Source organism: Halichondria panicea, chromosome 7 (assembly GCF_963675165.1).
Source record: "Halichondria panicea chromosome 7, odHalPani1.1, whole genome shotgun sequence".
In the NCBI taxonomy this organism is placed as follows: domain Eukaryota; kingdom Metazoa; phylum Porifera; class Demospongiae; order Suberitida; family Halichondriidae; genus Halichondria; species Halichondria panicea.
In genome coordinates, this window is record NC_087383.1 from 564,911 (window position 1) to 587,608 (window position 22,698).

Sequence of the window (22,698 nt, forward strand, 5' to 3'; positions counted from 1 at the left end):
CTAAAAAGTCTTCTTCCTCTACAACCTTTCCTCCCATAATTATTTTCACTTGGATGTCTGATTATAATAATTGTGCTGGCCATTAATTTATTTGTTGTTGGACACAAAGAATCTACACATTAATACGTACATGGTTATACTGTACATGTTCGCATAGTTCAATGCTAATTATCAGTGCTGCTGTGGGCAATGTTCCAAGGTAGCTCTGGCCTTTGTCTCACAGACACTATTCTCCTGGTCCTTCCCCTCCTGGCCACCTGACTCTCCAGCCACGACAGTCCTGCTCCTTGGTACTCTGTGGAACAGTGTGTACATGTGCGGGGGGGAGGGGCTTAGCTACTATAGTACGTATAGATAAATGAAGCTTGATTTTCCTCCCCATGCAAAAGTGTCCATAATGAAATACCTGGTGCGTTGTTTTGACTGGTCTCCTGAGTTTGATTTTTAAACTTGTTGTTGAGCTCAACATGAATGGCCTGATGAAGCTTCTTATGCCTCTGTGTTATCTTTATTGGTACAACCCTCTCTCCAGTGGTATCTAATGCAGCTGCACAACACATACCTTGTGTTAACACATTGACAAGCACAAGTATATTCACCATCTCTCTTTACTCTTTCTCTAGCTTCTTTTTGCTCCTGTGAAGAGTATAACAACAGTGTAGATGTACTATTATTATAATTATAGGTAGACTAACTTACCACTCTTAATTGTAGCCTCAGGTCTTTGATTGCTTCCTTCAGTGCACTCGAGTGCCCCGCATAATAGTAGATCGCTATGCTGAAGTGTATACATTATGTATTATAGCACATGTGCTAGATACATGCACAGGTTACCTACCATAGCAAGGCAATGAGTGGTACAATAACAGTAGGCCTTCGACAGTAGCCAACAATTATCTGTAGAGCAGTCGGCCACGTAGCAATTTCATTCACAACCACATGCAACATGTTGGGTAGGCCTCTGCAAACAGAATAAAGTACCACTGCATAATAATTATTACTATAAGTCTATTGTATATATTTTTACCTAAATGGACCACAATTGTTGGACGGTACAAGCTCCACAACAGCATAGATTGCTGGCAGTGCACACATAAACACGGTGATTAGAAGTAGGCCCATGTAGAAGTTTCGTGTGGAGGCTATCCTGAAAAGTGTTGCAGGAGGTTTGTTGAAGAAATTAACTGCTCCTGCTCGAGCGTAGAAGGTTACCACGTTCTTTACAAAGCCGATACCGACTAGTACAGGACAGAACAACACTCCAAACCTGCAGTAGCAATACAGCACACTATATATATGTAGCCATTATATAAAGTAGATCTTAGACTAATTAACTCACAGAATCAATGCTTCCCCGTACACCAGATTTAACACATTGTCAGCCACATGAAACTCACTAGGTCCAATCTAAACACACAGTATGCAGGAATTGGTAGACAATATAAGACTCTTACCCATTTGTTGTAGAGTGTGTTCAGCTTGGAGCATTGCTTACAGTAGAGGTTGCTGAGTACCCAGCGACTCCCCTCCAGTAGTAAAATCGTGGCTAGATCAGCTAGGAGATTGGTGAAGGTCAGTTTGTAGAGCTCTTGTCCAATGATAGTCTCCCAACAACAATGAGGGCTCTGAGATGGGGGAGAGGCGATGAAATAGAGAGGGTTTATAGTATAGACATAGACTCACCTCACAGGTACTACCGAGTGTGAACAGTGCTATCACTAGCACATACAGACTGGAGAAGTATAATACAAACATCCTGCACAGAAAGCATCGATCACACACGCACTATTATAGTTACTAAGTAATACCTTAAGAGCATCATCTTGAGTGCCGTCCTCGGATGAAATTTCTCCATCAGTGCAGCCAGACTAAACAACCACGGAATGAGGAAATTACGAGCCACAATAACAAGTTGAACCTGAAAGGGCACCAACACAGTTGATTAATGAGTTGATGTGCTATCAATGGTAAGTTGCCTGGAATAAAAGAACGAGTTGAAGTATTCCATTCCAGCCTTGATACAGGGCCTCCATAATGTCTGTATTCTGATCAACGCTCTCTGCATTCTCCACAGCAAGGAAGATAGCGTAACTCGAGGCAGCCAAAATAATAAACAGAAAACTGTTAGTGAAACCTCGTATAATCCAGCGGCACACACTGCACGAAAAACAATAATTTTATCGACAATTAATTAACATACTTTATTCCTGATTCTTCTTTTTTCTTTGCCTCAGCAATAGTTTCCTTGAGAGCTATTCCAATTTTCTTTCTCTTTACAGCAGCCATTTTAAGAGATGTGATGGCAAAGTCCCAGCTAGCGAACACCTTCGATGTGAATAAGAACTGCTCACCCACATTTGCACGCTCGAATAGTTTAAGCTTCCTAGCCATACTGTATAGACACAAATGACACACACTCAATACAAGTAATATCCAAGTGTACAACTATATGCTCACTTTGAAAGTATGGCAGCTCCACATATTACAAAGAGGCCCACAGACACAAGTAGATAGGCTAACGGTAGTTTGTATTGGAATCCAATGTAGGGCTCTTTGTTAGCAGGAGGTGCAGTGTAGGACTCGTTCTGACCAGAGTCATAGTAGCCGTAGAATAGAACTGAATACTCAAATGCATATCCCTATAAAAAAACAATTAATAACTTATGTTGCGTGTACTAAGGCACTTACTCTTCCATCTATGACGATTGAGAAAGCAGAAGTGTTCCCTCTGATACTATCGGGAACATCCAGACCATGACCAACAAGCAGCTGAGGGAGTACAATGAAACAGACCACAAACACTGTGAGGACCAAATTGAGAGCACACATCCAGCGGAGGAAGTCGAAGAAAGATGCAACAGTTGTACCAAAGTTCCCTACGATTAAATGATAGTCAATGATTGGATAATGGGACGAGTGTGTACCTTCTATTCTCTTGATGATAGTGTTCCACACAGTGAGGGTCCGTGTTACAATATGCCACAGGCGCTTGGCCTTGGTGAGTGCCTGGATGCTTGATCTCATAACTGAAATGCACGTCTCACTTTAACTCACCAAGCTTGAGGAATCTCTGAAAGTGTCTAGTGTGTTCAAGTTGTTAACGTGCTTGTGGAGATTTCTCTTGTAGCTCCTGAAGAAAAATTTAAATATAATGTGGTAAAAGTTAAACACATTACCTTAGAGCGGCCAGTTTCACTTGCATGGGCCACGGTTGTGCTCTGAATGTAGTGATAATCTTACGTTGCTTTTGAATGAAGTTATGAAGCTCATGAGAGCTAGACACCTTGGGCTCTATGGGTTGAGCAGCCACGCTCACTGTGTGGCTGACAGTACCTGGGAGACTATATACAAAAAACACCAATGCCAACAGACAATCTGTGCAACGACCTACCCTGAGTTCTCCAAATATCTCTGTCTGGTGAGGAAGTCCATTTCACTGAGACCACCTCCCAGACCAAATCTCTCATTACGTCCAACCACCTCCTCTTCTTCAATCGATTCCAGGCTCATTGCAACCAGTATTTCTCTTCTGTCTACGTCTATAGCTAGTGAGCAATGAGTCATTTTGACAAGGCATGTGATTTAATATCGCTACAGCTATATAGCTAGCTAGCTAGACTCTACTGTACTTATGTGTAGCTACTCAAACTCACCCATAGATCTAATTAATATCCAGTGCAAGCCGGCATATGCGCATGCAGTGGAGTGTCTTAGCTCTGCAGGTATCCCAGCAACACACTGTTGAGCCCCTCGGGCACTTGTGGCCGAGCTTTCTGCACAGTACATGCAGTGTAGTCAGTCTGCAGCATGTCTGGAAACTGCACATTCAAGCTGCAACATCGCCCATGTTGTAGTGCTGACTAAGCCAAAAGTCAGAAAATATCCACTGCTATAGCCTTGCAGTACTGGCTACGCCAAAATTCAGATTATCCACTGCACAGCTAGCCTGCCTGCGGATAATGCAACCAAAAAGCAAAAAGTCCAGCTGGCTCTGCTATATAAATAGGGAAAGGTCGTCTAAACCATTGAGGGCGGCGACTTTTGGCTTAGTGCCACATCAATTTTTAGTTCATTCGTTAATGATCTTTACCATTTCCTATCCTTGAGCATTTTTTGTTGTTTATCAAAGAACCCAACTAGTACTTCTCCCTCGAAGCGATTGGTTATAACATAGCTAGGCTATGGCGACGTCTATGAAACAGTGGACTATGCTGTGCCTGAGTTTACTGCTGGCTGTGTCATTGTCACTAGTAGAGGGAGAGATACCAACAACCACCATCACCATCCCCATGCCCTCACCAGACAGCCCTCCCAAGGTGCCCAGTAATCCACAGTATCCCCCACACAGTACCCCCCACAGTCCCCGCATACACACATTAATACATACTGTATGGATATATATGATAGTTGCTCGTATTACGTTTACCTGAGCTGTATTGAACGAGAATGGTAGCTACACACTGATACATTCTTGTGTGTGTTTATTGTGATTTTCAATTTCTATTTTGTCTTTCTTACAGCACAATGACTACATGTGTGTGGGCGTGTCCCTCCCCAGAGAGAACTCGTACATTGTTGGCTATGAGCCACGGGCTGATTCCAGGGTAGTGCATCACATGCTCATGTTTGGTTGCCCTGGAAGTGTCCCTCAGAACACATGGTGGGTAGTGATAATTATAATGATATGTGTGAGTATGAGGTGCTCAGCAAAACTTGTAAAAATCATGTTAAGGGCTCGTACAGTTACAAGGTGAGCTGAGTTACAAGCTTTATCCCTACCATTGTGAAGCTATGTACAAGCTAGGCAGTAGTTTGGGAAAACCCAGTTACCTAACTTCCTCATTTGAGAGATAACTACTCAGAGGAAGTTATAACCACATTCAACAGTTAGTCTCTTCCAGTGCTTTGCTATAAATGTGCGTGGTTTTCGCTGTACCGCGAACATTTATACCCACGAATTTATTATCGCATACATGCATACTGCAAAAGGCTGCCATTCCGCGAAAGTTTATACCCTCGAAATATACCCGCTATACGGTATCTCTATCTCTATCTCCATCAGGTCTTGCAAGTCAACCCCTTCAGTTTGCCCTAATGGAGGATATGGGAAGATCTTGTACGCGTGGGCACTCAATGCCTCAGGGCTACAGCTGCCCCAGGACGTTGGCATGCAGATAGGACCCTCTGTGAAGGTCATGTCTCTCGTTATACAGATACACTACGGCCACCCAGAGAGTAAGAAATTTTGTGTTTGAAGTACTTGTGTGTATCTTTGAGAGCCCGTAACTTGTATACAATTTCAACAATTGATGCATTCAGGAGCTCTCAGGATATAACCTTTCCAGCAGTATGTTTAGATAGTTTGTATAGGTGGTTGAGCATCTGTTCTCCTCTTTCAATGCAGCTGTTCCTGACCTTGAGGCGACCAGTCAAGAGTCGGTTGTCCTGCATACTTCTAAGGAGAGGTGTGTGTGTGTGTGTGTGTGTGTGCGTGCGTGCGTTCGTGTGTGTGTGTGTGTGTGTGTGTGTGTGTGTGTGTGTGTGTGTGTGGGGTGGGGGTGGGGTCTGTTTTATCAATCTCTTACACTGTCCACCAAAGCCTTCCATTAATTGAGAGCCCAGTTTCTGTAGCTTAACTTTGAGTAGACTGTATTTACCCGTGTATCATAGACAGAAGAATGTTGCTGGGATATACATAATGGGAGGGACCAACTCACTGGAGGCAGGAAAGAAGGAAGTGTTCTCAGACTCAGCCTGCAAGTTCGCTGGACCCAATAACATATATCCCTTTGCATTCCGGACACACTCTCATTCACTGGGTAAGTCCGTTCAATATTTTGTTTGCCGTCAATTTTAATAAGACTGCCCCCCTCTAGGTCACCAGATAGTGGGTTACATCGTGAAGCCGGAGGGCAAGTGGGAGCTGATTGGTACACGTAGTCCGCAAGACGCACAGGTGAGATATTAACAGAGGGAGGTGCTCTTGTCACATGCTCTCTCTGTTACAGACATTTTATCCTGCTGCCAGTCCATCACTGGAGGTGGTAAAAGGGGACACTCTGGTGAGCTAGCTACTGGTAGTGTGTTGTCATGTGTGCGTGTGTGTTATCATCATGTGTGCACGTGTGTGTGTGTTATCGTGTGTGTGTGTTATCATGTGTGTACGTGTATGGGCTAGCTACCTTCAAGTGTATGGGCTAGTTCCTTCATGTGTATGAGTGTGTATGAGTGTGTATGTGCAGGCTCTGCGGTGTGTGTTCAACACTCTGGAGAAGACACACACAGTGAGAATGGGGTGAGTGGAGTCACCATGCACGTAATGGTGGGATAGCTAATCCTATTAGCTAACATATTACTATACCACTTAATCCCTCCCACACACAGTCCTGACTCTGAAGACGAAATGTGTAACTTCTACATCATGTACTACACTGCCAACAATGGGCGTGGTTTATATGCTGACGATTGCTGGGACCCCCCTCGCGGACTAACATACCCCTCAACCCTACCCCCCCTACCCGTACTAGTCAGTAGCTCAGAGCCCCATCATCATCACAGTATGGGAGGTGACAAAGATGAAGAAGATAAAGATGATGACTACAAGTGCCCAGTTTCTGTACCTCCCGGAAATCCTAGTCGTTGCCCCGTTCCGACCACAGCCCCTCCAACCACACACCCTCCGATCACACCCCCTCCGTTCATAGAGGGCGTGGCAGCTCCGCCCCCTACTCTCCTCGGACTAGCCCAGGCTGAGGATTGGGCACTCAACAAGGTCTCCATCCCTGGCCGCACTTTAGGTCAAGTCAGTGCAGTAGCTGCGGATGGTGACGGCAATGTACACATACTACATAGAGGATCTGTCAAATGGGACTACGGGTAAGTCATGTGATAGGTCATGTGATACGCTATTTATATACTCACACATGTAGGTCATTCTATGAAGACTATACGTACGCACGTGTTGATCAAGGCCCAATCAAGGAGCCTACTCTACTCAAGTTTACGTCCACAGGGACCCCTCAGATTGCATGGGGGGAGAAATTCTTCTACCTCCCACACGGCCTCACTATCGACTCACAGGGAGCTTTCTGGGTCACCGACGTGGCCATGCACCAGGTACGCAGCATATGTGTGTGGGTGTGGGTGTGGGTGTGTGTGTGTGCGTGTGTGTGAATTACGTGCCTGCGTGCGTATGTGTGTACTGTTATGACTTTGATTTCACCTAATTGGAGAGTGCAATATTAAAAAGCCACAACTTTCATTGTAGTTGGAATCCATGCACGTACTGTTTTGTAAATATTTTTCCAACATGTGTTTTATTGTTCGCAGGTGTTCAAGTTCACCAAGCTAGGAGACAAATCTCCCTCCCTGACTCTAGGGATAGCATTCAAGCCTGGCAGTGGATTCGGCCACTTCTGTCAGCCCGCCAGTGTTGCCGTGGAGACAAGTGGAGTGTTCTACGTGGCTGATGGGTTAGTTGTGTATGCTACATGTATTGTATGTGAACTATGATCGTGGAGGCCTGTTTTCAGAGCTATCTTTGAGAGGCCATAACTTGTGTTTCGAACATCCGATTTCCAAAAAAAATCGTGTTTAGTAGCTGTATGGTAGTGCTACAATATGGTGCAGTTAAATCAGTGATTTATTTAGGACCCAAATTGTCCATTTTCGAAAAAAAAGCATGGGCTAGTGGGTGTTTTTTCTAAATTAAGCCTGTTTTCAGAGCTAACTTCGATTGTCCATAACTTGTGTTAGGAACGTCCAAAATGAATACTATAAGATGCGTTTAGTAGCTTTTTGGTAGTGCAACAATATGGTGTGCTTAAATCAGCAATTGATTTCGGGGCCAAATTTTCCATTTTAAACTTTACGTGATTGTTTTTTTCTAGCTAACTTTTGATGTTCAATAATAAGACAACCACACATGCACTGTAGCCACTAACAATGTTATTAATGCTTAATTATTTTGTCCACTCCAGGTACTGTAATCGTCGTGTCCTCAAGTTCTCCGCCCAAGGGACCCTCATGGAGACATGGGACGGCCCTGTATCCTCCCTGCCTCTCTTCATACCTCACAAAGCTTCCCTCAGCCGCGACCAGAGCACCCTCTATATAGCAGACCGTGAGAACCAGCGCGTCCTGTCGTATGACACGAGCACGGGAGCTGCTATGGTGTTCAGTGGACCATTGGAATCTGCAGTTTATGCGGTGTGTGTGAATGGCAGTGGTGGTTGGCCCATGTACGGAGTGTACGGAGGAAAACCAGGGTCAATGGGGTTCAGTCTGGATAGTCACGGGGAGGTGATGAACACCTGGGGACCTAGCAACGTGAGTGGGTACATGTATCTTACTGCATGTGTGTTGTGGATTTATTATAGTACTGTTGTGTGTTTTGCGGCTATGTGTGTACAAGTGTTATACTGTACTATTGATGCTGACAAGTACACGTTGCCATAAGCAACTTCCTCCTTCACGTTGAGGTGTGATAGTTGTATTATTTTTGGGTCCATTTATACAACCACCTGTACGAGTATACAAGTATGACCAGCTACATCTACCGTGTATTCAATATTTGATATATCTCCACAATTCCTATGGTTGCTATGTCTCTGCATGCAGGGTTTCTCCAAGCCACATGACATCACGGTGGACACAGTGCATGGAGCTGTGTACGTAACTGAGATTGGACCCAACAGGATCTGGAAGTTTGTACCTCTCTATGGTGAGTGCTGGGCAGTATTGTCAGTGACTTTGAGGGACGATAACTCGAGTTAGGAATGTCCGATTTCAAAATTAAGGGATGTATTTAATAGTTCTTTGAAAGGCCTAACAAATGATTAGTGATTCATTTTGGGCCCAAATTTTCCATTTTCTATTTTCGCCTTAGTCCCAACTGCATGCTCTTTTTCTATTCCATTCAGCTCACTCTAAAGATGTACCCAACGTTGATACCATCCCAGCCTCACAAGCTCCACCAGCCTCACAACCTCCACTAACCCCTGACAAACATCCAACAGCCGTCTCTCTCACTGGAGAAACCAATAGCAACGAAACGTCCAACACTACTGCAGATGTTGAGTCTGTCGATGGTCACCATGGCAATGGTCCTAGTGAAATAGTGACGAAGCGAGCAACATTCAATGTTGGAATCTTTGTGGCCATATTTGTGGTAGTGCTTGTCATTCTTATCATCCTGGTAGGAATTCTTAGGGAACACAAGTATTTGAAGAAACTTCGACTGTACGTTGGGTCAAGACGTAAGACAGCAGGGGCCGCAGAAGGGGGCGGAGTTAAAGTCGAGGCCCGTGGGAAGAAGGGGATTCCCCTACACTCGTTGCTAGGGCCGAGTCGTCCTGGATTCAGTCGACTCAAGACGTATGATTCAGACAGTGAAGATGAAGACTTCCCGGTCTTCAATAGAGTGTGATCACATGACCCCACCTTTATATCAGTGTTTGCAACCAAACTGTTGTTTCTTTATCCATACATGCATAATTATAGGTACGTAGTCTGTTCAGCCAATAATTGTACATTTTTTCAGTTCCACAGCCATACATACATTGACTGTCCTGTCATAGTAATATGACAGAAAAAATTATTGTTTAATATTGCAAATAATTATATATTATTATAATGTTGAAATTTCATTAAGTCACACGGAACAAACGGAAACACACACAGTGTCTATCTATAACTAGTTCTAGTGCAGTTAGTTCACTTAAGCTTCTGGGAAATGGTGCACTAGAGGGGAGGGTAGAGGAGGGTAAAGGGAATGACAATATGGGGGAGGTGTCTTACTTTCTTCTTCCGTAGACAGTAACAGCAAGCCCTGTAATGTGGGGGTGGTGCGTGTGTGTGTGTGGAGGGGGTGGTGCGTGTGTGTGTGTGTGGAGGGGGTGGTGTGTGTGTGGATTGAGGGGGTGGTGTGTGTGTGTGGATCGAGGGGGTGGTAGGTCATTTAAAAGCACACATGATGCATGCATGCAGTTACCAAGTGGTCTTGTGGTTCATATTGAAGGGCACAATGCCATGGCCTTTGTGACACACCTCAGAGCAAGCCTTGCATATCCCTGCATGTATGTACATGTAGACATGCATGTAGGGGGGTGGGCAATTACATGTACTAGTATATAGCTAGCCCTTGCACAGCACACACACAGACATTATAACAGTCAATGATGCCAGATAAGCTATAATAATATTATGCTCACAGTTGAGATTGCACTGCTGACAAGTGAAGTAATCCACAAATTTCTCCTGTCCCTTTGCAAAACCGGCAGCAAAACACGTAGTGGGTGTGTCCCTGTTATTAGGGTGGGGTAATTCATCTTACACAGTATCTAGCACTCACCCCACTAGGACGATGTCACCTTTGAACCGAAGCTCCGTACCTGGAGTCTACAAAGAACAACAAGATGTTATAAGAACTCACGCACACAACCTCCTAACCATATCAAACTCGAGGACAGGTCTACAGTCGGGATGCACCACCTGACTGACGAGGGTCATGTCTCCACCAGCAGCCTTGAGGCCTGGAGCATCCTCATCACCCGCAGGAGGGGAGGGTGGGGCCTCGTCGTCAAGGGGAGCAAACGGACTGCACGGGGGAACATAAAATACCTCTAAAATAAGATGGGGCAATGGACACAGTACATGTACTGTATGCATAACATAACTGCATCGGGAAAAGAAAGGGGAAAAAGTTGGATGGGGAAACTAATTTAAAGTTAGACACAGTACATGTGCGTACGTACGCTACAAGCTTGCCTGATGATAGATAGCTCCAATTCTTCGCAGGCAGGGAACGTTTCCACTTCAAGTTCCGCCCCCTCCATCAGCCCTCGGAGCTTACCCAGTACCGTTGCCATGGTATCCTCCGGCAATAGTACGACGTCACGAGCAATGAAATCTCTGTCTGGCACTGAGAGTTGTACACTCACGGGTACAGTGGCGGGGGAACGGGGGAGATGCTGACTCAGGTGTCTACAGGAGGAAGGGGGTGTGGTTAGTACTGTTAGAGTATGCAGTTACAGTGTAGAGTAAAATGATGTGTAAAATGGAATAGAGTTAGTAGAAAAGATAATTAGAAAATTGAAAGAAGAAAGATGAAGTTATACTGACAGCAATGGAGTAGAATGATGCAGTATATAGAATAGATATACAGAATAGTGCAGGTGGGGAAAACACAGTAGGTTGATATATACAACCACATCATCTACTCCTACACATAGACTTAATGAAATTATTATCTGATACGCAGAAAATGATATGGGACAACAAAGTAAATGCTAATTTACCACAAAACAGCTGACAAGACTGTCTCCCCCTCCCACCTATCGTAGGCACTTGCCAGTAGTTTACCACAAAACAGCTGACAAGACTGTCTCCCCCTCTCACCTATCGTAGGCACTTGCCAGTAGTTTACCACAAAACAGCTGACAAGACTGTCTCCCCCTCTCACCTATCATAGGCACTTGCCAGTAGTTTCTCTACCCTCTCCAGTTCACCTGCCAGCACCGTCTTCTTCTCCTCCCATCGTCGCTCCACCACGTCCAATAGTGCCCTACGCCCTAGAGGGGAGGGGAGGCAATAAAGAGTGCACGAGGAGGCTACAAAGGTTTGGGCAGGCACCTGGATGGTCAGGGTCGTGTGGGTATTGCTGTATAGCCAGCTGGGCTTGGATGTGCTTCTCCTGTGCCAGCTTGCTCAGTCCCCTCTTGTAGTCAGCTACCAGTCGCTGTGTGTGTGTGTGGGGGGGGGGGGGTCCTAGAAGCTGTACATGTAGCTAGCTGTGTTGAACAGCCATATAACTTGTGTTGCAATTTCAGAGTTTCTGAAAGCTTAAAAGAAGCTCTTTAAAATAGAATGTTTAACTTTAAAATTTCAATTTTCACATTTTTGGTATTTTGTCAAAACAAAAAATGATATTTGATTTGAACATATCACCTGAAAGACCTTTTTTTAAGCATTCAGAAAACCACAAATTAAGTAAACAGAACTGAAGTTATGGCCGCTCCAACTTTTAATTTGACCTCACCACTGAGCATACAACTAGGACCCTAACTTAAGTACGTGTGAGGGTTGTACCTCTATACATGTGTACCTGATGGTAGGCCTCGTGTTGTTGCAGACTTTGCTTCAGGTGCTCTGGTAGAGGGTCATGCAATACACAAGTCACACAGTGAGTCGCACACTGAAATGATACTCACTTTGTAGTACCACTTGTAGTGGGGAGTCCAGCGTCTCCCCCTTAAAGGGGGCATTGGAGGCTGGAAAAAACGAGAAGATGAACAGAACGAGTAGTCGTAACCTTTAACCTCACCTTTCTCCACGAGTACCTTGAAGTATTCCTTCTCTGCCTTGGTCCTCTCCTCCCGTACTGTTCCTGTAGTGGGTGCGGTTATATATATGGACACTATTATATAGGGAGCAGGCAGGGGTTATATATGGACAATAGAGGCCGGGCCTTTGTTAACAGACACACCCATACTACAAGGCTAACGAAAGAATTGCTCAAAAGTTCCCCAACAACTATCGGAGTACATTTAGTATAGTTGGGTACGTACTGATAAGTGCATCAAATCCGACGTCTTTGATGAGGTCTGTTGCATTCAGTACAGTGTTGCAGCAAGGGCACTTGTGTCTGCATGTACAGGGAGTACTGATAATCACACACACACACACCACCCCTCCCACATCCCACACCCCCACCACCCCCTCCCACACACCCACACACCCACCACCCCTTGTAGAGACGTACTTTCGGCTGACCCACTCCTCAATACACTGGAAACAGAAGCGATGGCCACAGGAGGTGACGCACGTGTCAGTGATCCGAGACATACACACAGTGCAAGTGAAGTGCTCGTACACAGCAGACACCTACACACGTCGTTTTATCATGATTTCATCATTTATACAGCAATAATTATTGCTGAGGCTACAGCAAGCTTACAGGGATCTTGAGGGGTAGGTCTGCAACGTCCTCTGTGTTCTGTCGCTCGTAGGAGGGCACCCTCAGAGTCCCCCCACCAGTAGCCATCTCTCAGACTCTCAGTTACTCTTCTGTAATAGTTGCTGAGTCAGCGCGAGCCTTGTTTATACATGACCTGTACAAGTACACTGCCTTTGATGTGGTGAGATTCCTTGTAAGATATCTAATAGTTTGCATACCATTACCATACGGTACGGACGTAGACTGATAATTTTTAATTAGCCAGTTTATAATCATAAAGCTAGCTAGCTAGAGCTCTATTTAGACCTCAACCAGGAGCGAGTACTGACTGTGCAAGGACTGGAACACGCTACAGCACTGTGTCTGATCTGCATTTCACCCATTGAGTTGTCAGCCAACTACAATAGCTATAGCTTCTTCTGGACCTTGTCTCTAACTATAACTTTGCTGTTTTCAAATATCAGTACAAGTAAGTGAATGCATGATTACTGAGTGAGCTACTGTATGACACCACACACACACACACACACACACTAGAGGCTGTTAACACGTGCGCTGTAGCTGTGTGTTGGGGTGTGCCCATGCATGGGGATTATCAGTTCGTTAATTCATAGTCCGTACCGTCTGGCCTGCCAGACTAGGGGAGACAGGGTGGTCATGGAGACAGGGTGGTCATGGAGATGTGCTTGGCAGACTCTGGGGGATATTGTGTGGGTGTACCATTTGCCTAGAGGCAATCTTATTAGGTCTCGTATTGTTCCCTTAATTATCACAGTATGCACAGATATCCATTAAATAATCAATCTGGCACTTAACTATAATAACTATATTATGGTAGTAGCTTTATATGCAAATGTGCTTCCCCCTATCAACGGTTCGAGCTCCCTTGGGAGACCTTAGTGATAGCGGCCTGCCCCCTCACTTGACAATATGGCTATTAGCAATAATTTATGGCTAATTAGTCCCGGGGCTGTATATAGGGTGGCTTGTTCAACCATTGTCCCGTGAACATCGTTATGTTGTGTTGGGTGTGTGCACTGTTCTAATGTGTAGCTCATAGTGTCCTGAATGACAGTCATTATAGTATCTCATTAAGTGCCACACTTGGTTACTAGTACTCTCAGTGCTAGACTACAGTAATTGAATTATAATGTGCACTATACACACTGGTGGAAATGTGTTGATCTACAACACCATTACCTCTGTTTGTGTAGGTACGTAGCCATGGTGAGTGTGTGTGAGGGTCAGCTGTGTATGGCCAACAGTGATGGACAGTCAACCAAACCCAACGTGAGTCATGCAAGAGGAGGTGTGGTGACTTGCACTGCATGGTTGGAGTACATCATGAATACTATAATTATATCGTATATCTGGTTTCAAATGTGAGGTTGATCGATTGCAAATGACACTATACAAGCATTGATTGCGTTTCTAACTATTGCAAATTGCATGGGAAATTGCACACACAAGCTCACTAAGTACGTTTTTTCGATTGCGAAAATTCACAATTTGCAATTGAAAGAACTTCACATTCGAAACTCGATATAGGGTGTAGCACGAGCATCTCTTGCTGACCAACCCATCTCCGTAATTGCATGCATAGCTACTCATCCATTTTATAGCATTGATCATTTGCTAGCCCATGAAATCACAGCCAGCCATCGAGACAGTCCCCGGCTTGTTGTTGCTTGGCAACAGTGTGTACTAATTGATATTTCCTTCTCAGGAGTCAAAATGGTATAATTATATATAAAAATAAAGATATAATTATTATCTGAGGGTGCTTGTACGGTATTGGTATTACATGCATCATTGATCAACACCCTCTATAATTTTATCTGTTATCTTTCACTTCTATAGAATGTGCCTACAAGTTTTGTTGACACTCAAATAATAATTATAAGCTAAAGCGAATTTTTGATAAAAGCATTTCTAGGCAAATTCTTCCTAGGTCATCAGTATAATCCGATTACCTAGCATTTTAAACAAATATCACATGTTGTGTGTACCCATAGTTACGTTTGGTATGTGGTTAGTGGGGCAATAGAAGCCAGCCTGCAGGTGGCAGGGGAGATACGTACCTGTTAATGGCATTTAATTGTTACCTCATGATATTGGTGTTGAAATGAAATTCATAAAAAAATACATTCCAAAACAGTCTATTTATTTTGAATGAATGTGCTCTCTGCTTTGATCTGTTCGTGTGGGCGGCGCTACTATAATGTCACTACCTGCAGGAGTTGAGTTACAAGAGTGGAGACTTGGTTCTGATACTCAGCCCACAACTGGAGGTAACTCTAGCCTAGCTCTGCATTCAATATCTTAGTGCTATGGTTATCTGACACCACGGGGCATGAGCTATTACGGCATGAGCTATTACCGGGGAAATGTTTAATCAAGTGTACTGGAGTTTGCAGAATCTTTGCAACACATGAATAAAAGTGTTTAGAGTTGTGCTTCCTTATATGGAAAATGCTCCTACACTTAAGTAATAAAAGAGACCACAGTGTGTGCACATTTTCCATATAAGGAACACGTTACGCTTTTTACTGGTGTGTTGCATAGATTCTGCAAACTCCAGTATATAGTTTTAACTATCCCCACTGACTTTAACCCCCTCCCCTCAGGATGGAGAACATTGCCTCGGCTCCACGGCGGATGGCACTATTGGACAGTTCCCCCTCTCCTCTGTACGCATGAGGGGCCCCATTCCCATGCTGCCCATGTCCTGGTTCCATTCCAGTATCAGTAGACTAGAGGCAGAGAAACTAGTGGATCGGAATCAAGATGGCCAGTTCCTGTTAAGAACCAGCCAAAACACGAAGGGTGTCTATGCACTAGCCGTGAGGTGAGAACGAGCTACGTCTTAATTAATTGAATGTTTTGTGAGTCAACAAGAGTGTGCTTGTGCTGACATTTCTAGTGTGTTACTTTCAGAGTGATGCTAACTATAGATGTATACATTTATTCATGTCAACACACCTGAGGATTAGTAGTAATGGTTTATCCGTGTTTTTGTGGGCAGTAAAGAAACTTTCAACACCTCCGAGAAAGCTTTCTGTTATCACATGCTTAGAATTGTTAGCTAGTTGACAAACGGTTGTTTTTTCAGAATCATCTTTGTAACAAGCCTAAGGTTTTGTAATAGTACCATACATGTACGTACGCACAGCTACCAAGGCGATGTGCATCACTACCTGGTTGCTATGGACTTCAAGACACGGCAAGTCACTCTCAACGGTCGGACCTGCTTTGACAACCTACCCACTCTAGTACAGGTGAGTCACGTCTTCTCTGTGCACGGTCATGTGAGTATCATGTGACCTGTGCAGCACTATAAGAGGCCGTCACCTGACATGTGCTGCCCGCTGCGTGTGCCTGTAGTGAGGAGAAGTGTTCTGGAGTTCTACATCGATCAAGAGGAACTGAAGAAAAGTAGGTTCCACACACACACACACCCACTCCTCCCACACACACACGCATCCACACTCCTCACACACACTCCTCACACACCTACTCCTCTCACACCCTTACAGACTGGGGTATTCCCGGCTCAGAGTTGGATATGATGGAGGAGAATGAGACACTTGGACAGGGAGAGTTTGGGGAGGTCCGTATCGCCAACTACAGGGGAACACAGGTGAGTGGGTGTGGTCAATGGGGGTGTGGTTTAGTTTATACCACCTCCGCTGCAGGTGGCTGTCAAGTACATCCACAACAGTAAGCAGAGTGCAGTCGCTGTGTCCAGCTTCCTCAAAGAGGCCACCATCTTTACGTAAGCTTCTATTCTCTGAGCAAACTATTTCAGTTTACAGTCATTGTTATAATACAGTCACCTTCGCCACAAGAACCTTGTACAGCTGGTGGGTGTGGTCTTCCAGGGCTCCACCATACAGAGCATTGTCATGGAACTCATGGGAAAAGGCTCTCTACAGAAGTACCTCATTTCACGAGGGCGCTCAGTCGTGACTCAAGCCGAACTGCTCAGCTTTGCAAGGTCTGTATAGCTACTGGTAATTTCAAAAACTAAGCTGCTAGGGCTATGCTTAGAATATAGATTGCTTAATCTAGCAATTCAGGAGCTATCTTTGATGGCCCAGAACTCGTGTTTAGAACATGAAATTACAATTTATACGGGCATTACTATAATTATTCTTGCTTTCCTTATAGGGACGTGTGTGATGGGATGGTTTATGTGAGCTCCAAGGGTTACGTACACAGGTAAGACTATATACTAGTATAACCATGGCAGCAATGATTTGATTGGTCGCGCTGAACAGGGACGTTGCTGCTCGTAATGTGCTCCTGAATCGCAATGGACAAGCCAAGATCTCTGATTTTGGTCTCCTGAGGAAAGCTGACGTCCATGTGCCCCACGAAGGAGGGAAATTCCCTGTCAAGTGGACTGCTCCTGAGGCCCTCAAAGAGAGCGTGAGTGGACATGCATGTATTGTAATTATGGAGAGGCCCTAACTCAAAACTTTCATCATTTAGCATAATTATAGTATCTGATATGTGTACCTGCACGGATTCTCATTTACTCCCAACACCAGTTCCATCATTTTTGCTATCTAACTAAACCTTGAAATATAGTAATTATGTGTGAAGGCTTGTCAAACATTCTGAGTTTAGTTGCTTATTTGTATACGTGTAGGATGTGCACTTGCTAATTGTATAGCAGCTCACTGCAGTGATTGTGTTTCTATCTGTGTTTCTATCTGTAGAAATTCACTGTCAAGAGTGATGTGTGGAGCTTTGGAGTGCTCCTGTGGGAGGTGTTCTCGTATGGCCGCACCCCCTACCCCTCTATAGTGAGTACCTCCCCCTCATATATATACACACACCCACTCATTTACTTCCCGCCCACTCATTTACACTCCCACAGCCTACAGACGAGGTCCTAGAGATGCTAGAGGATGAGATCGTGATGGACCCTCCAGATAATTGCCCCGAGGCCATGTACTCGATGATGTGTGGCTGCTGGAAGATAGAGCCGACTGATCGTCCCTCCTTTCCCAAACTGCAACAGGCCCTCGCCAAGTCTGGAGGTTAGTGGCTGGCTAGTTTACTTCTCGTACATGTAAGTAATTGTCTGGGGCAAACTTTAATCCATATGATCGTCCATAATTTGTGTTAGGAACGTCCGATTTTATTACCAAAATATGTAAATAGTAGCTCTTTGGTAGTGCTACAATATGGTATGCTTAGAGCAGCAATTTGTTTCGTTGCCAAATTCTCCATTTTCTGGAAAAAAAGCGTGGGCATTGTACGTACACAGTGCCTGTATTATTTGCAACTGGAGTGTGTTACCGTAACTTTATCTCTTTTCCTCTACAGGAGATTCCCACACTCCATTCGGTAGTCCACAACCAGTCAGGAAGATCACTGCACCACCTGATTGTAAGTACAACATACTGTGTTACAGCCATTGCTTGACAGTGTCCTCTGTGTGTTACAGCCATTGCTTGATAAGTGTCCTCTGTGTGTTACAGCCATTGCTTGATAAGTGTCCTCTGTGTGTTACAGCCATTGCTTGATAAGTGTCCTCTGTGTGTTACAGCCATTGCTTGATAAGTGTCCTCTGTGTGTTACAGCCATTGCTTGATAAGTGTCCTCTGTGTGTTACAGCCATTGCTTGATAAGTGTCCTCTGTGTGTTACAGCCATTGCTTGATAAGTGTCCTAGTGATTTATGCTGTGTAATAGTTGTGTGCTAGCTGCTTGAACAGTATATGAGATCCCTAGCTAATAAAGCTCTCCCTGCAGTCGAAGTGGACGACCTAGTGAACAGCCCTGAGGCAGACAAGTCGTACCAAGAAGCCCCTCACAAGAGGAAGGTGACTCTCCTGCTCGGAAATGTTCTCTTCGTGGGCCCGCAAGGATCGGGGAAAACTAGTCTAATAAGAAGCCTCACTGGAGAAGCATTTCGACTCATGGAACCTCTCTCGTCTTCCATAGCCATTGACGATGGTTACCATGCCATCAGTGACTCACTGAATTGGTCCAGTACGACTGCTGGACTTATGTACGAAGATGAACTTGTCAAAATCATTGTTGAAGACTTGCTCAAACATGCTTTCTCACACCCTCCAACTGGACAATCAGAGCCCAGACCACTCCCCCCCATAGCCATCACCCCGGACTGCATCCCACCCCCTCTACCACCGAGGAGAGTACAAAGTTTCTCTGAGGCTCACGGTCGGTCCACTCTCTCCTCTTCCACCGAGCTAGCCAGTCGCAGACTATCCGGGAGTTACGAAACAATAGATGTTGTTGCTTCTAACTCCGGACATTGTCAGCAACCCCTTGCCAATAACGAAGGAAAAGGCAGCTCAAAACTGAATGGCTTGCCACGAAACAATCGCAAACATCTTCTTGGGAAGCTATCGTCCAGTTTCCGTGCCAAAGGTCACGCTGCTCGTACGGATGTTCGACGTACTCATTCTGATACGTACCGTCGAGAACAACTTGTTGACCTCCCCACGCCTGACGTGCCCCCTCCTCCATACGAGTCCTCGATCCCTGAACAGCTGATAGAAAAGATCAAGAGTAGCCTAAAAGCCAGCGCTGAGGGAACACTCCCAACCAAGCACTTTGGGAAGATCATTGATACTCCAGGTACGTTAATAATTAAATATTATTTTAAATGCGTATACGTACATGTAGGAGAACTACATTTAATTATATTGTCCGTCTGTGTTCATGTCTCGCAATAATGTAAGTGGCAGTCTAATTACCATGCAGTACTGCTAAAAAGAATTTTGCTAATTTGTACCATTTGAAGTTAAGTACGTGTACCTATCTCATAATAATGTGTCCCACTGTAGGTCACCCTGCCTTCCAGCCACTCAAGCAGCTCTTCATCACTGACACGTCACTGTGCGTACTCACATTAGATGCTTCTCGAGACATTATGGCTCCGCTTTCTCCAAGTATGCAGCGTAAAGAACAGAAGACCTTCTCCAACGGTCACCATAGCAACATGGCCTCGTACTACCACCCCTCAGGCTCCAAATACCCGAAATTTTCCTATCTTGGTCATGTAATGATGGAAATTGGTGATATTTGCTTGCAATGGTCGCACAGTCAGGCTGATATGACTTTGTGCGGATCTCGTATAATCGTCGTGGCCACTCACTCGGATAAAGTACCCTCGTCCATTAGCCATCGCAACTTTGAGCTACTCCAAGACGCTGTCAGAGCGTCCCCTTATCGGAAGTATGTCTCGCTACTCAAGTTTATTGTGAGTAGCTCCTCTATTATTGAGCGGTCTAGTACAGACGATCTGAAGCACTATGTTATGGAGCTGGTAAAGAAGGCGTGTCGACAGCAGGTCCCGTTAAAATGGCTGAGGTGTGTTCGAAGGTTCCAGGGCTTCTCAAAGAAAGGATCGTATTTTGTAAGTCTAAGCGAAGCAAGAAAAATTATCTCTCAAATCTGTGACATCACCGATGAGGATGAAATTTCGAGAGTGGTTCGTTTTCTCCACGATAATCTTGTGATACAGCATTTCCACCGACTTCACCACCTGAAGGAGTTGGTCATCACTGATCCGAGTTGGTTTGCCAGCAAAATCAGTCAGATTTTCAGTGCTTCGTTTGTCGATTTAACAGCTGAAGGTGCCGCCAGCGAGCTGCTAGCAGATCAGGAGTTACTGCGTAGCAAGGGAGTGCTCACGAGTAAACTACTGAGCTTTGTCTGGAGAGAGAAAAACAGTCGCAATCGAACTGAAGAGCTGTTGACAATCATGTATAAGATGGACTTACTTTGCCGTATGACAACGGACTCTCATCCCCTCCCCCCCACCACTTCCATCAAGGATCTGACTAACGACAAAGGCCCCAAGACGCGAGGCAGTGCAGTGTCAACAGTGGTTATCCCCGGGCTAGTGGAGGAAAGGAAGCCATCACACCTTACATCTCTGCCATCGTTTAACATTGAGCCTATCATCTTTCGTTTCAAGGCAGACCACATACCAAGTGGCCTATTCTCCAGACTGCTAGTGCGTTGCGTTCAATCTTATCCGCACAACTACTCGATCTTCACCAACGGAGCTACATTTGAAGTGGACCCCACCTGCCTTCTCATGATCTCCTTGGAGACAGATCATTTCAAAGTGAGTCTGCACAAGATACGAGACTCAACTGTGTCAGAATCGCTACCTTCCAGTATGGACGTAACTGATCTAGACAGTCTACTGAACGACCCCAACACTCCCAACCCAGACACTTGTCTCGCTGTGCTTATGTTTGTACGAGCTACACTCACCGACCTTGTACAGCAATGGACTCCACAATTGGACTTTGACCTCTGTGTGTCATGTGATTGCCCCGCCTACATTGAAGAAGATGTCGATCACGCTGACGGATCATCATCACCTGATGGCACTTCATCACGCAAAATAAGCACTTGCAGTACTGGAAGCAATCGCCCTAAAAGCCCTGGAGAACGACATTATATTATTCTGAACGACGTTGAGAGTTTATCTGAGTCTGCAGTCAAGTGTGAGCTTGGTACGGCTGTTCCATCATCCGTCTCACTCTCGTGCTGGTATGGAGAGGTGTTCTCCGATATAATGGCTACCACACCCACTGATGATCTGGGTGAGGATTGTGTGTGTACTCTTGCCTAATATAGTGTGTGTGTGTGTGTGTGTGTGTGTGTGTGTGTGTGTGTGTGTGTGTGTGTGTGTGTGTGTGTGTGTGTGTGTGTGTGTGTGTGTGTGTGTGTGTGTGTGTGTGTGTGTGTGTGTGTGTGTGTGTGTGTGTGTGTGTGTGTGTGTGTGTGTGTGTGTGTGTGTGTGTGTGTGTGTGTGTGTGTGTGTGTGTGTGTGTGTGTGTGTGTGTGTGTGTGTGTGTGTGTGTGTGTGTGTGTGTGTGTGTGTGTGTGTGTGTGTGTGTGTGTGTGTGTGTGTGTGTGTGTGTGTGTGTGTGTGTGTGTGTGTGTGTGTGTGTGTGTGTGTGTGTGTGTGTGTGTGTGTGTGTGTGTGTGTGTGTGTGTGTGTGTGTGTGTGTGTGTGTGTGTGTGTGTGTGTGTGTGTGTGTGTGTGTGTGTGTGTGTGTGTGTGTGTGTGTGTGTGTTATATTATAGAGCTTCATTTGCTTTTTGTTAGTGTGTGTGTGCATGCATTTAGCTTGCAGTTTCCTCTTACATGTATATTTATCGAACTTCTTTCCTTTTGTTAAAACATGCAATGTTTACACAGGATAATTCCACACTGTATAAACATAACACACAACATTCCTTTCCTGTATGCAGAGGACCTCATTACGGACTCTGATCTCTCCCTGGTGGTGCATGTGTTGGGCAAGTCCTGGCAGGAGCTCGGACAAACCCTCGGGTTCACTCGTAAAGAGCTACAGAGATTCTCCCTCTCCTCTGACTCGATGGCTCAGGCTGGAGAGAAGATGTTGAGAAAATGGCAAACTATGCATACAAGGACGGCTACTTTCTTTGGACTGTTAGGAGCACTGGAGATTGTGCAGCGACGGGACATTGCCGATGAACTAGTGGCCGCTAGAATGGAGGATGATGGCATTTCATTGTAGCTATGGAATTATTGTTTTTGTTGTGTGTGCATTCATAATTTGTGTATGTTCGTTGTATTTAATGATTTTCGTGTTATTTGGCAGTGTATAGTCTGTTACATTTGATTATTTCGTGTTATTTGGCAATCTGATTGAATGAGTGGGCGTGCAAGGTATACGGAGTTAATGAGTGGGCGGGTGTAGTATACGGAGTATA

The 22,698-nt window shown here is 44.9% G+C and overlaps 4 protein-coding genes across 6 annotated transcripts; 2 read left to right on the forward strand and 2 right to left on the reverse strand.

Moving 5' to 3' along the window:
- Positions 1-54: 54 nt before the first annotated feature.
- On the reverse strand, positions 55-3,987 carry LOC135338991 (transmembrane channel-like protein 3). Its single transcript, XM_064535074.1, has 19 exons — positions 3,654-3,987; positions 3,392-3,545; positions 3,177-3,341; positions 3,055-3,130; positions 2,925-3,006; positions 2,689-2,876; positions 2,458-2,639; positions 2,201-2,392; positions 1,977-2,157; positions 1,809-1,918; positions 1,684-1,756; positions 1,455-1,625; positions 1,340-1,407; positions 1,028-1,267; positions 839-961; positions 700-778; positions 600-636; positions 407-547; positions 55-295 (listed from the first exon to the last, which is right to left on the reverse strand). The coding sequence occupies exons 1-19, from the start codon at positions 3,784-3,786 to the stop codon at positions 165-167; spliced, it is 2,526 nt and encodes an 841-aa protein (XP_064391144.1). The 5' UTR covers positions 3,787-3,987; the 3' UTR covers positions 55-164.
- Positions 3,988-4,087: 100 nt separating this feature from the next.
- LOC135338403 (peptidyl-glycine alpha-amidating monooxygenase-like) lies at positions 4,088-9,647 on the forward strand. Of its 2 annotated transcripts, none has more exons than XM_064534518.1 (14): positions 4,088-4,316; positions 4,521-4,660; positions 5,063-5,235; positions 5,405-5,465; positions 5,671-5,819; positions 5,877-5,956; positions 6,009-6,062; positions 6,243-6,295; positions 6,385-6,876; positions 6,930-7,116; positions 7,330-7,472; positions 7,980-8,328; positions 8,620-8,722; positions 8,922-9,647. In XM_064534518.1, exons 1-14 carry the CDS (start codon positions 4,182-4,184, stop codon positions 9,425-9,427), a joined length of 2,625 nt encoding a protein of 874 aa, XP_064390588.1. In that variant the 5' UTR covers positions 4,088-4,181; the 3' UTR covers positions 9,428-9,647. The 2 variants fall into 2 exon arrangements, with proteins under 2 accessions (XP_064390588.1, XP_064390589.1); XM_064534519.1 differs by having other exon boundaries at positions 9,036-9,647.
- Positions 9,618-13,114, reverse strand: LOC135338407 (E3 ubiquitin-protein ligase RNF10-like). The gene is made up of 15 exons (XM_064534523.1): positions 12,956-13,114; positions 12,761-12,882; positions 12,567-12,643; positions 12,323-12,385; positions 12,210-12,269; positions 12,104-12,147; positions 11,632-11,737; positions 11,462-11,570; positions 10,768-10,983; positions 10,450-10,597; positions 10,352-10,398; positions 10,212-10,303; positions 9,992-10,070; positions 9,799-9,829; positions 9,618-9,741 (listed from the first exon to the last, which is right to left on the reverse strand). The coding sequence occupies exons 1-15, from the start codon at positions 13,040-13,042 to the stop codon at positions 9,715-9,717; spliced, it is 1,308 nt and encodes a 435-aa protein (XP_064390593.1). The 5' UTR covers positions 13,043-13,114; the 3' UTR covers positions 9,618-9,714.
- Positions 13,115-13,177: 63 nt separating this feature from the next.
- LOC135338402 (uncharacterized) lies at positions 13,178-22,628 on the forward strand. Of its 2 annotated transcripts, none has more exons than XM_064534516.1 (17): positions 13,178-13,428; positions 14,178-14,245; positions 15,193-15,246; positions 15,583-15,803; positions 16,128-16,233; positions 16,288-16,390; positions 16,492-16,595; positions 16,651-16,730; positions 16,788-16,952; positions 17,126-17,176; positions 17,236-17,386; positions 17,680-17,766; positions 17,841-18,003; positions 18,293-18,355; positions 18,721-19,572; positions 19,782-21,557; positions 22,213-22,628. In XM_064534516.1, exons 2-17 carry the CDS (start codon positions 14,180-14,182, stop codon positions 22,500-22,502), a joined length of 4,332 nt encoding a protein of 1,443 aa, XP_064390586.1. In that variant the 5' UTR covers positions 13,178-13,428; positions 14,178-14,179; the 3' UTR covers positions 22,503-22,628. The 2 variants fall into 2 exon arrangements, with proteins under 2 accessions (XP_064390586.1, XP_064390585.1); XM_064534515.1 differs by having other exon boundaries at positions 13,178-13,424; positions 14,170-14,245.
- Positions 22,629-22,698: the final 70 nt, after the last annotated feature.

Excerpts from the sequence above, each read along its gene's own strand:
- LOC135338407 (XM_064534523.1), bottom strand. The coding sequence starts at position 13,042 with ATGGCTACTGGTGGGGGGACTCTGAGGGTGCCCTCCTACGAGCGACAG. Across the intron at positions 11,738-12,103 it reads AACACGAGGCCTACCATCAG|CGACTGGTAGCTGACTACAA; the intron begins GTACACATGTAT and ends ACACACACACAG. Across the intron at positions 11,571-11,631 it reads ACACGACCCTGACCATCCAG|GGCGTAGGGCACTATTGGAC; the intron begins GTGCCTGCCCAA and ends CCTCCCCTCTAG.
- LOC135338991 (XM_064535074.1), bottom strand. The coding sequence starts at position 3,786 with ATGTACTGTGCAGAAAGCTCGGCCACAAGTGCCCGAGGGGCTCAACAG. Across the intron at positions 3,131-3,176 it reads GTGAAACTGGCCGCTCTAAG|GAGCTACAAGAGAAATCTCC; the intron begins GTAATGTGTTTA and ends ATTTTTCTTCAG. Across the intron at positions 1,626-1,683 it reads CACTCGGTAGTACCTGTGAG|AGCCCTCATTGTTGTTGGGA; the intron begins GTGAGTCTATGT and ends CCCCCATCTCAG.
- LOC135338403 (XM_064534518.1), top strand. The coding sequence starts at position 4,182 with ATGGCGACGTCTATGAAACAGTGGACTATGCTGTGCCTGAGTTTACTG. Across the intron at positions 6,877-6,929 it reads TCTGTCAAATGGGACTACGG|GTCATTCTATGAAGACTATA; the intron begins GTAAGTCATGTG and ends TCACACATGTAG. Across the intron at positions 7,473-7,979 it reads GTGTTCTACGTGGCTGATGG|GTACTGTAATCGTCGTGTCC; the intron begins GTTAGTTGTGTA and ends TGTCCACTCCAG.
- LOC135338402 (XM_064534516.1), top strand. The coding sequence starts at position 14,180 with ATGGTGAGTGTGTGTGAGGGTCAGCTGTGTATGGCCAACAGTGATGGA. Across the intron at positions 16,234-16,287 it reads ACCTACCCACTCTAGTACAG|CACTATAAGAGGCCGTCACC; the intron begins GTGAGTCACGTC and ends TGACCTGTGCAG. Across the intron at positions 19,573-19,781 it reads GAAGATCATTGATACTCCAG|GTCACCCTGCCTTCCAGCCA; the intron begins GTACGTTAATAA and ends GTCCCACTGTAG.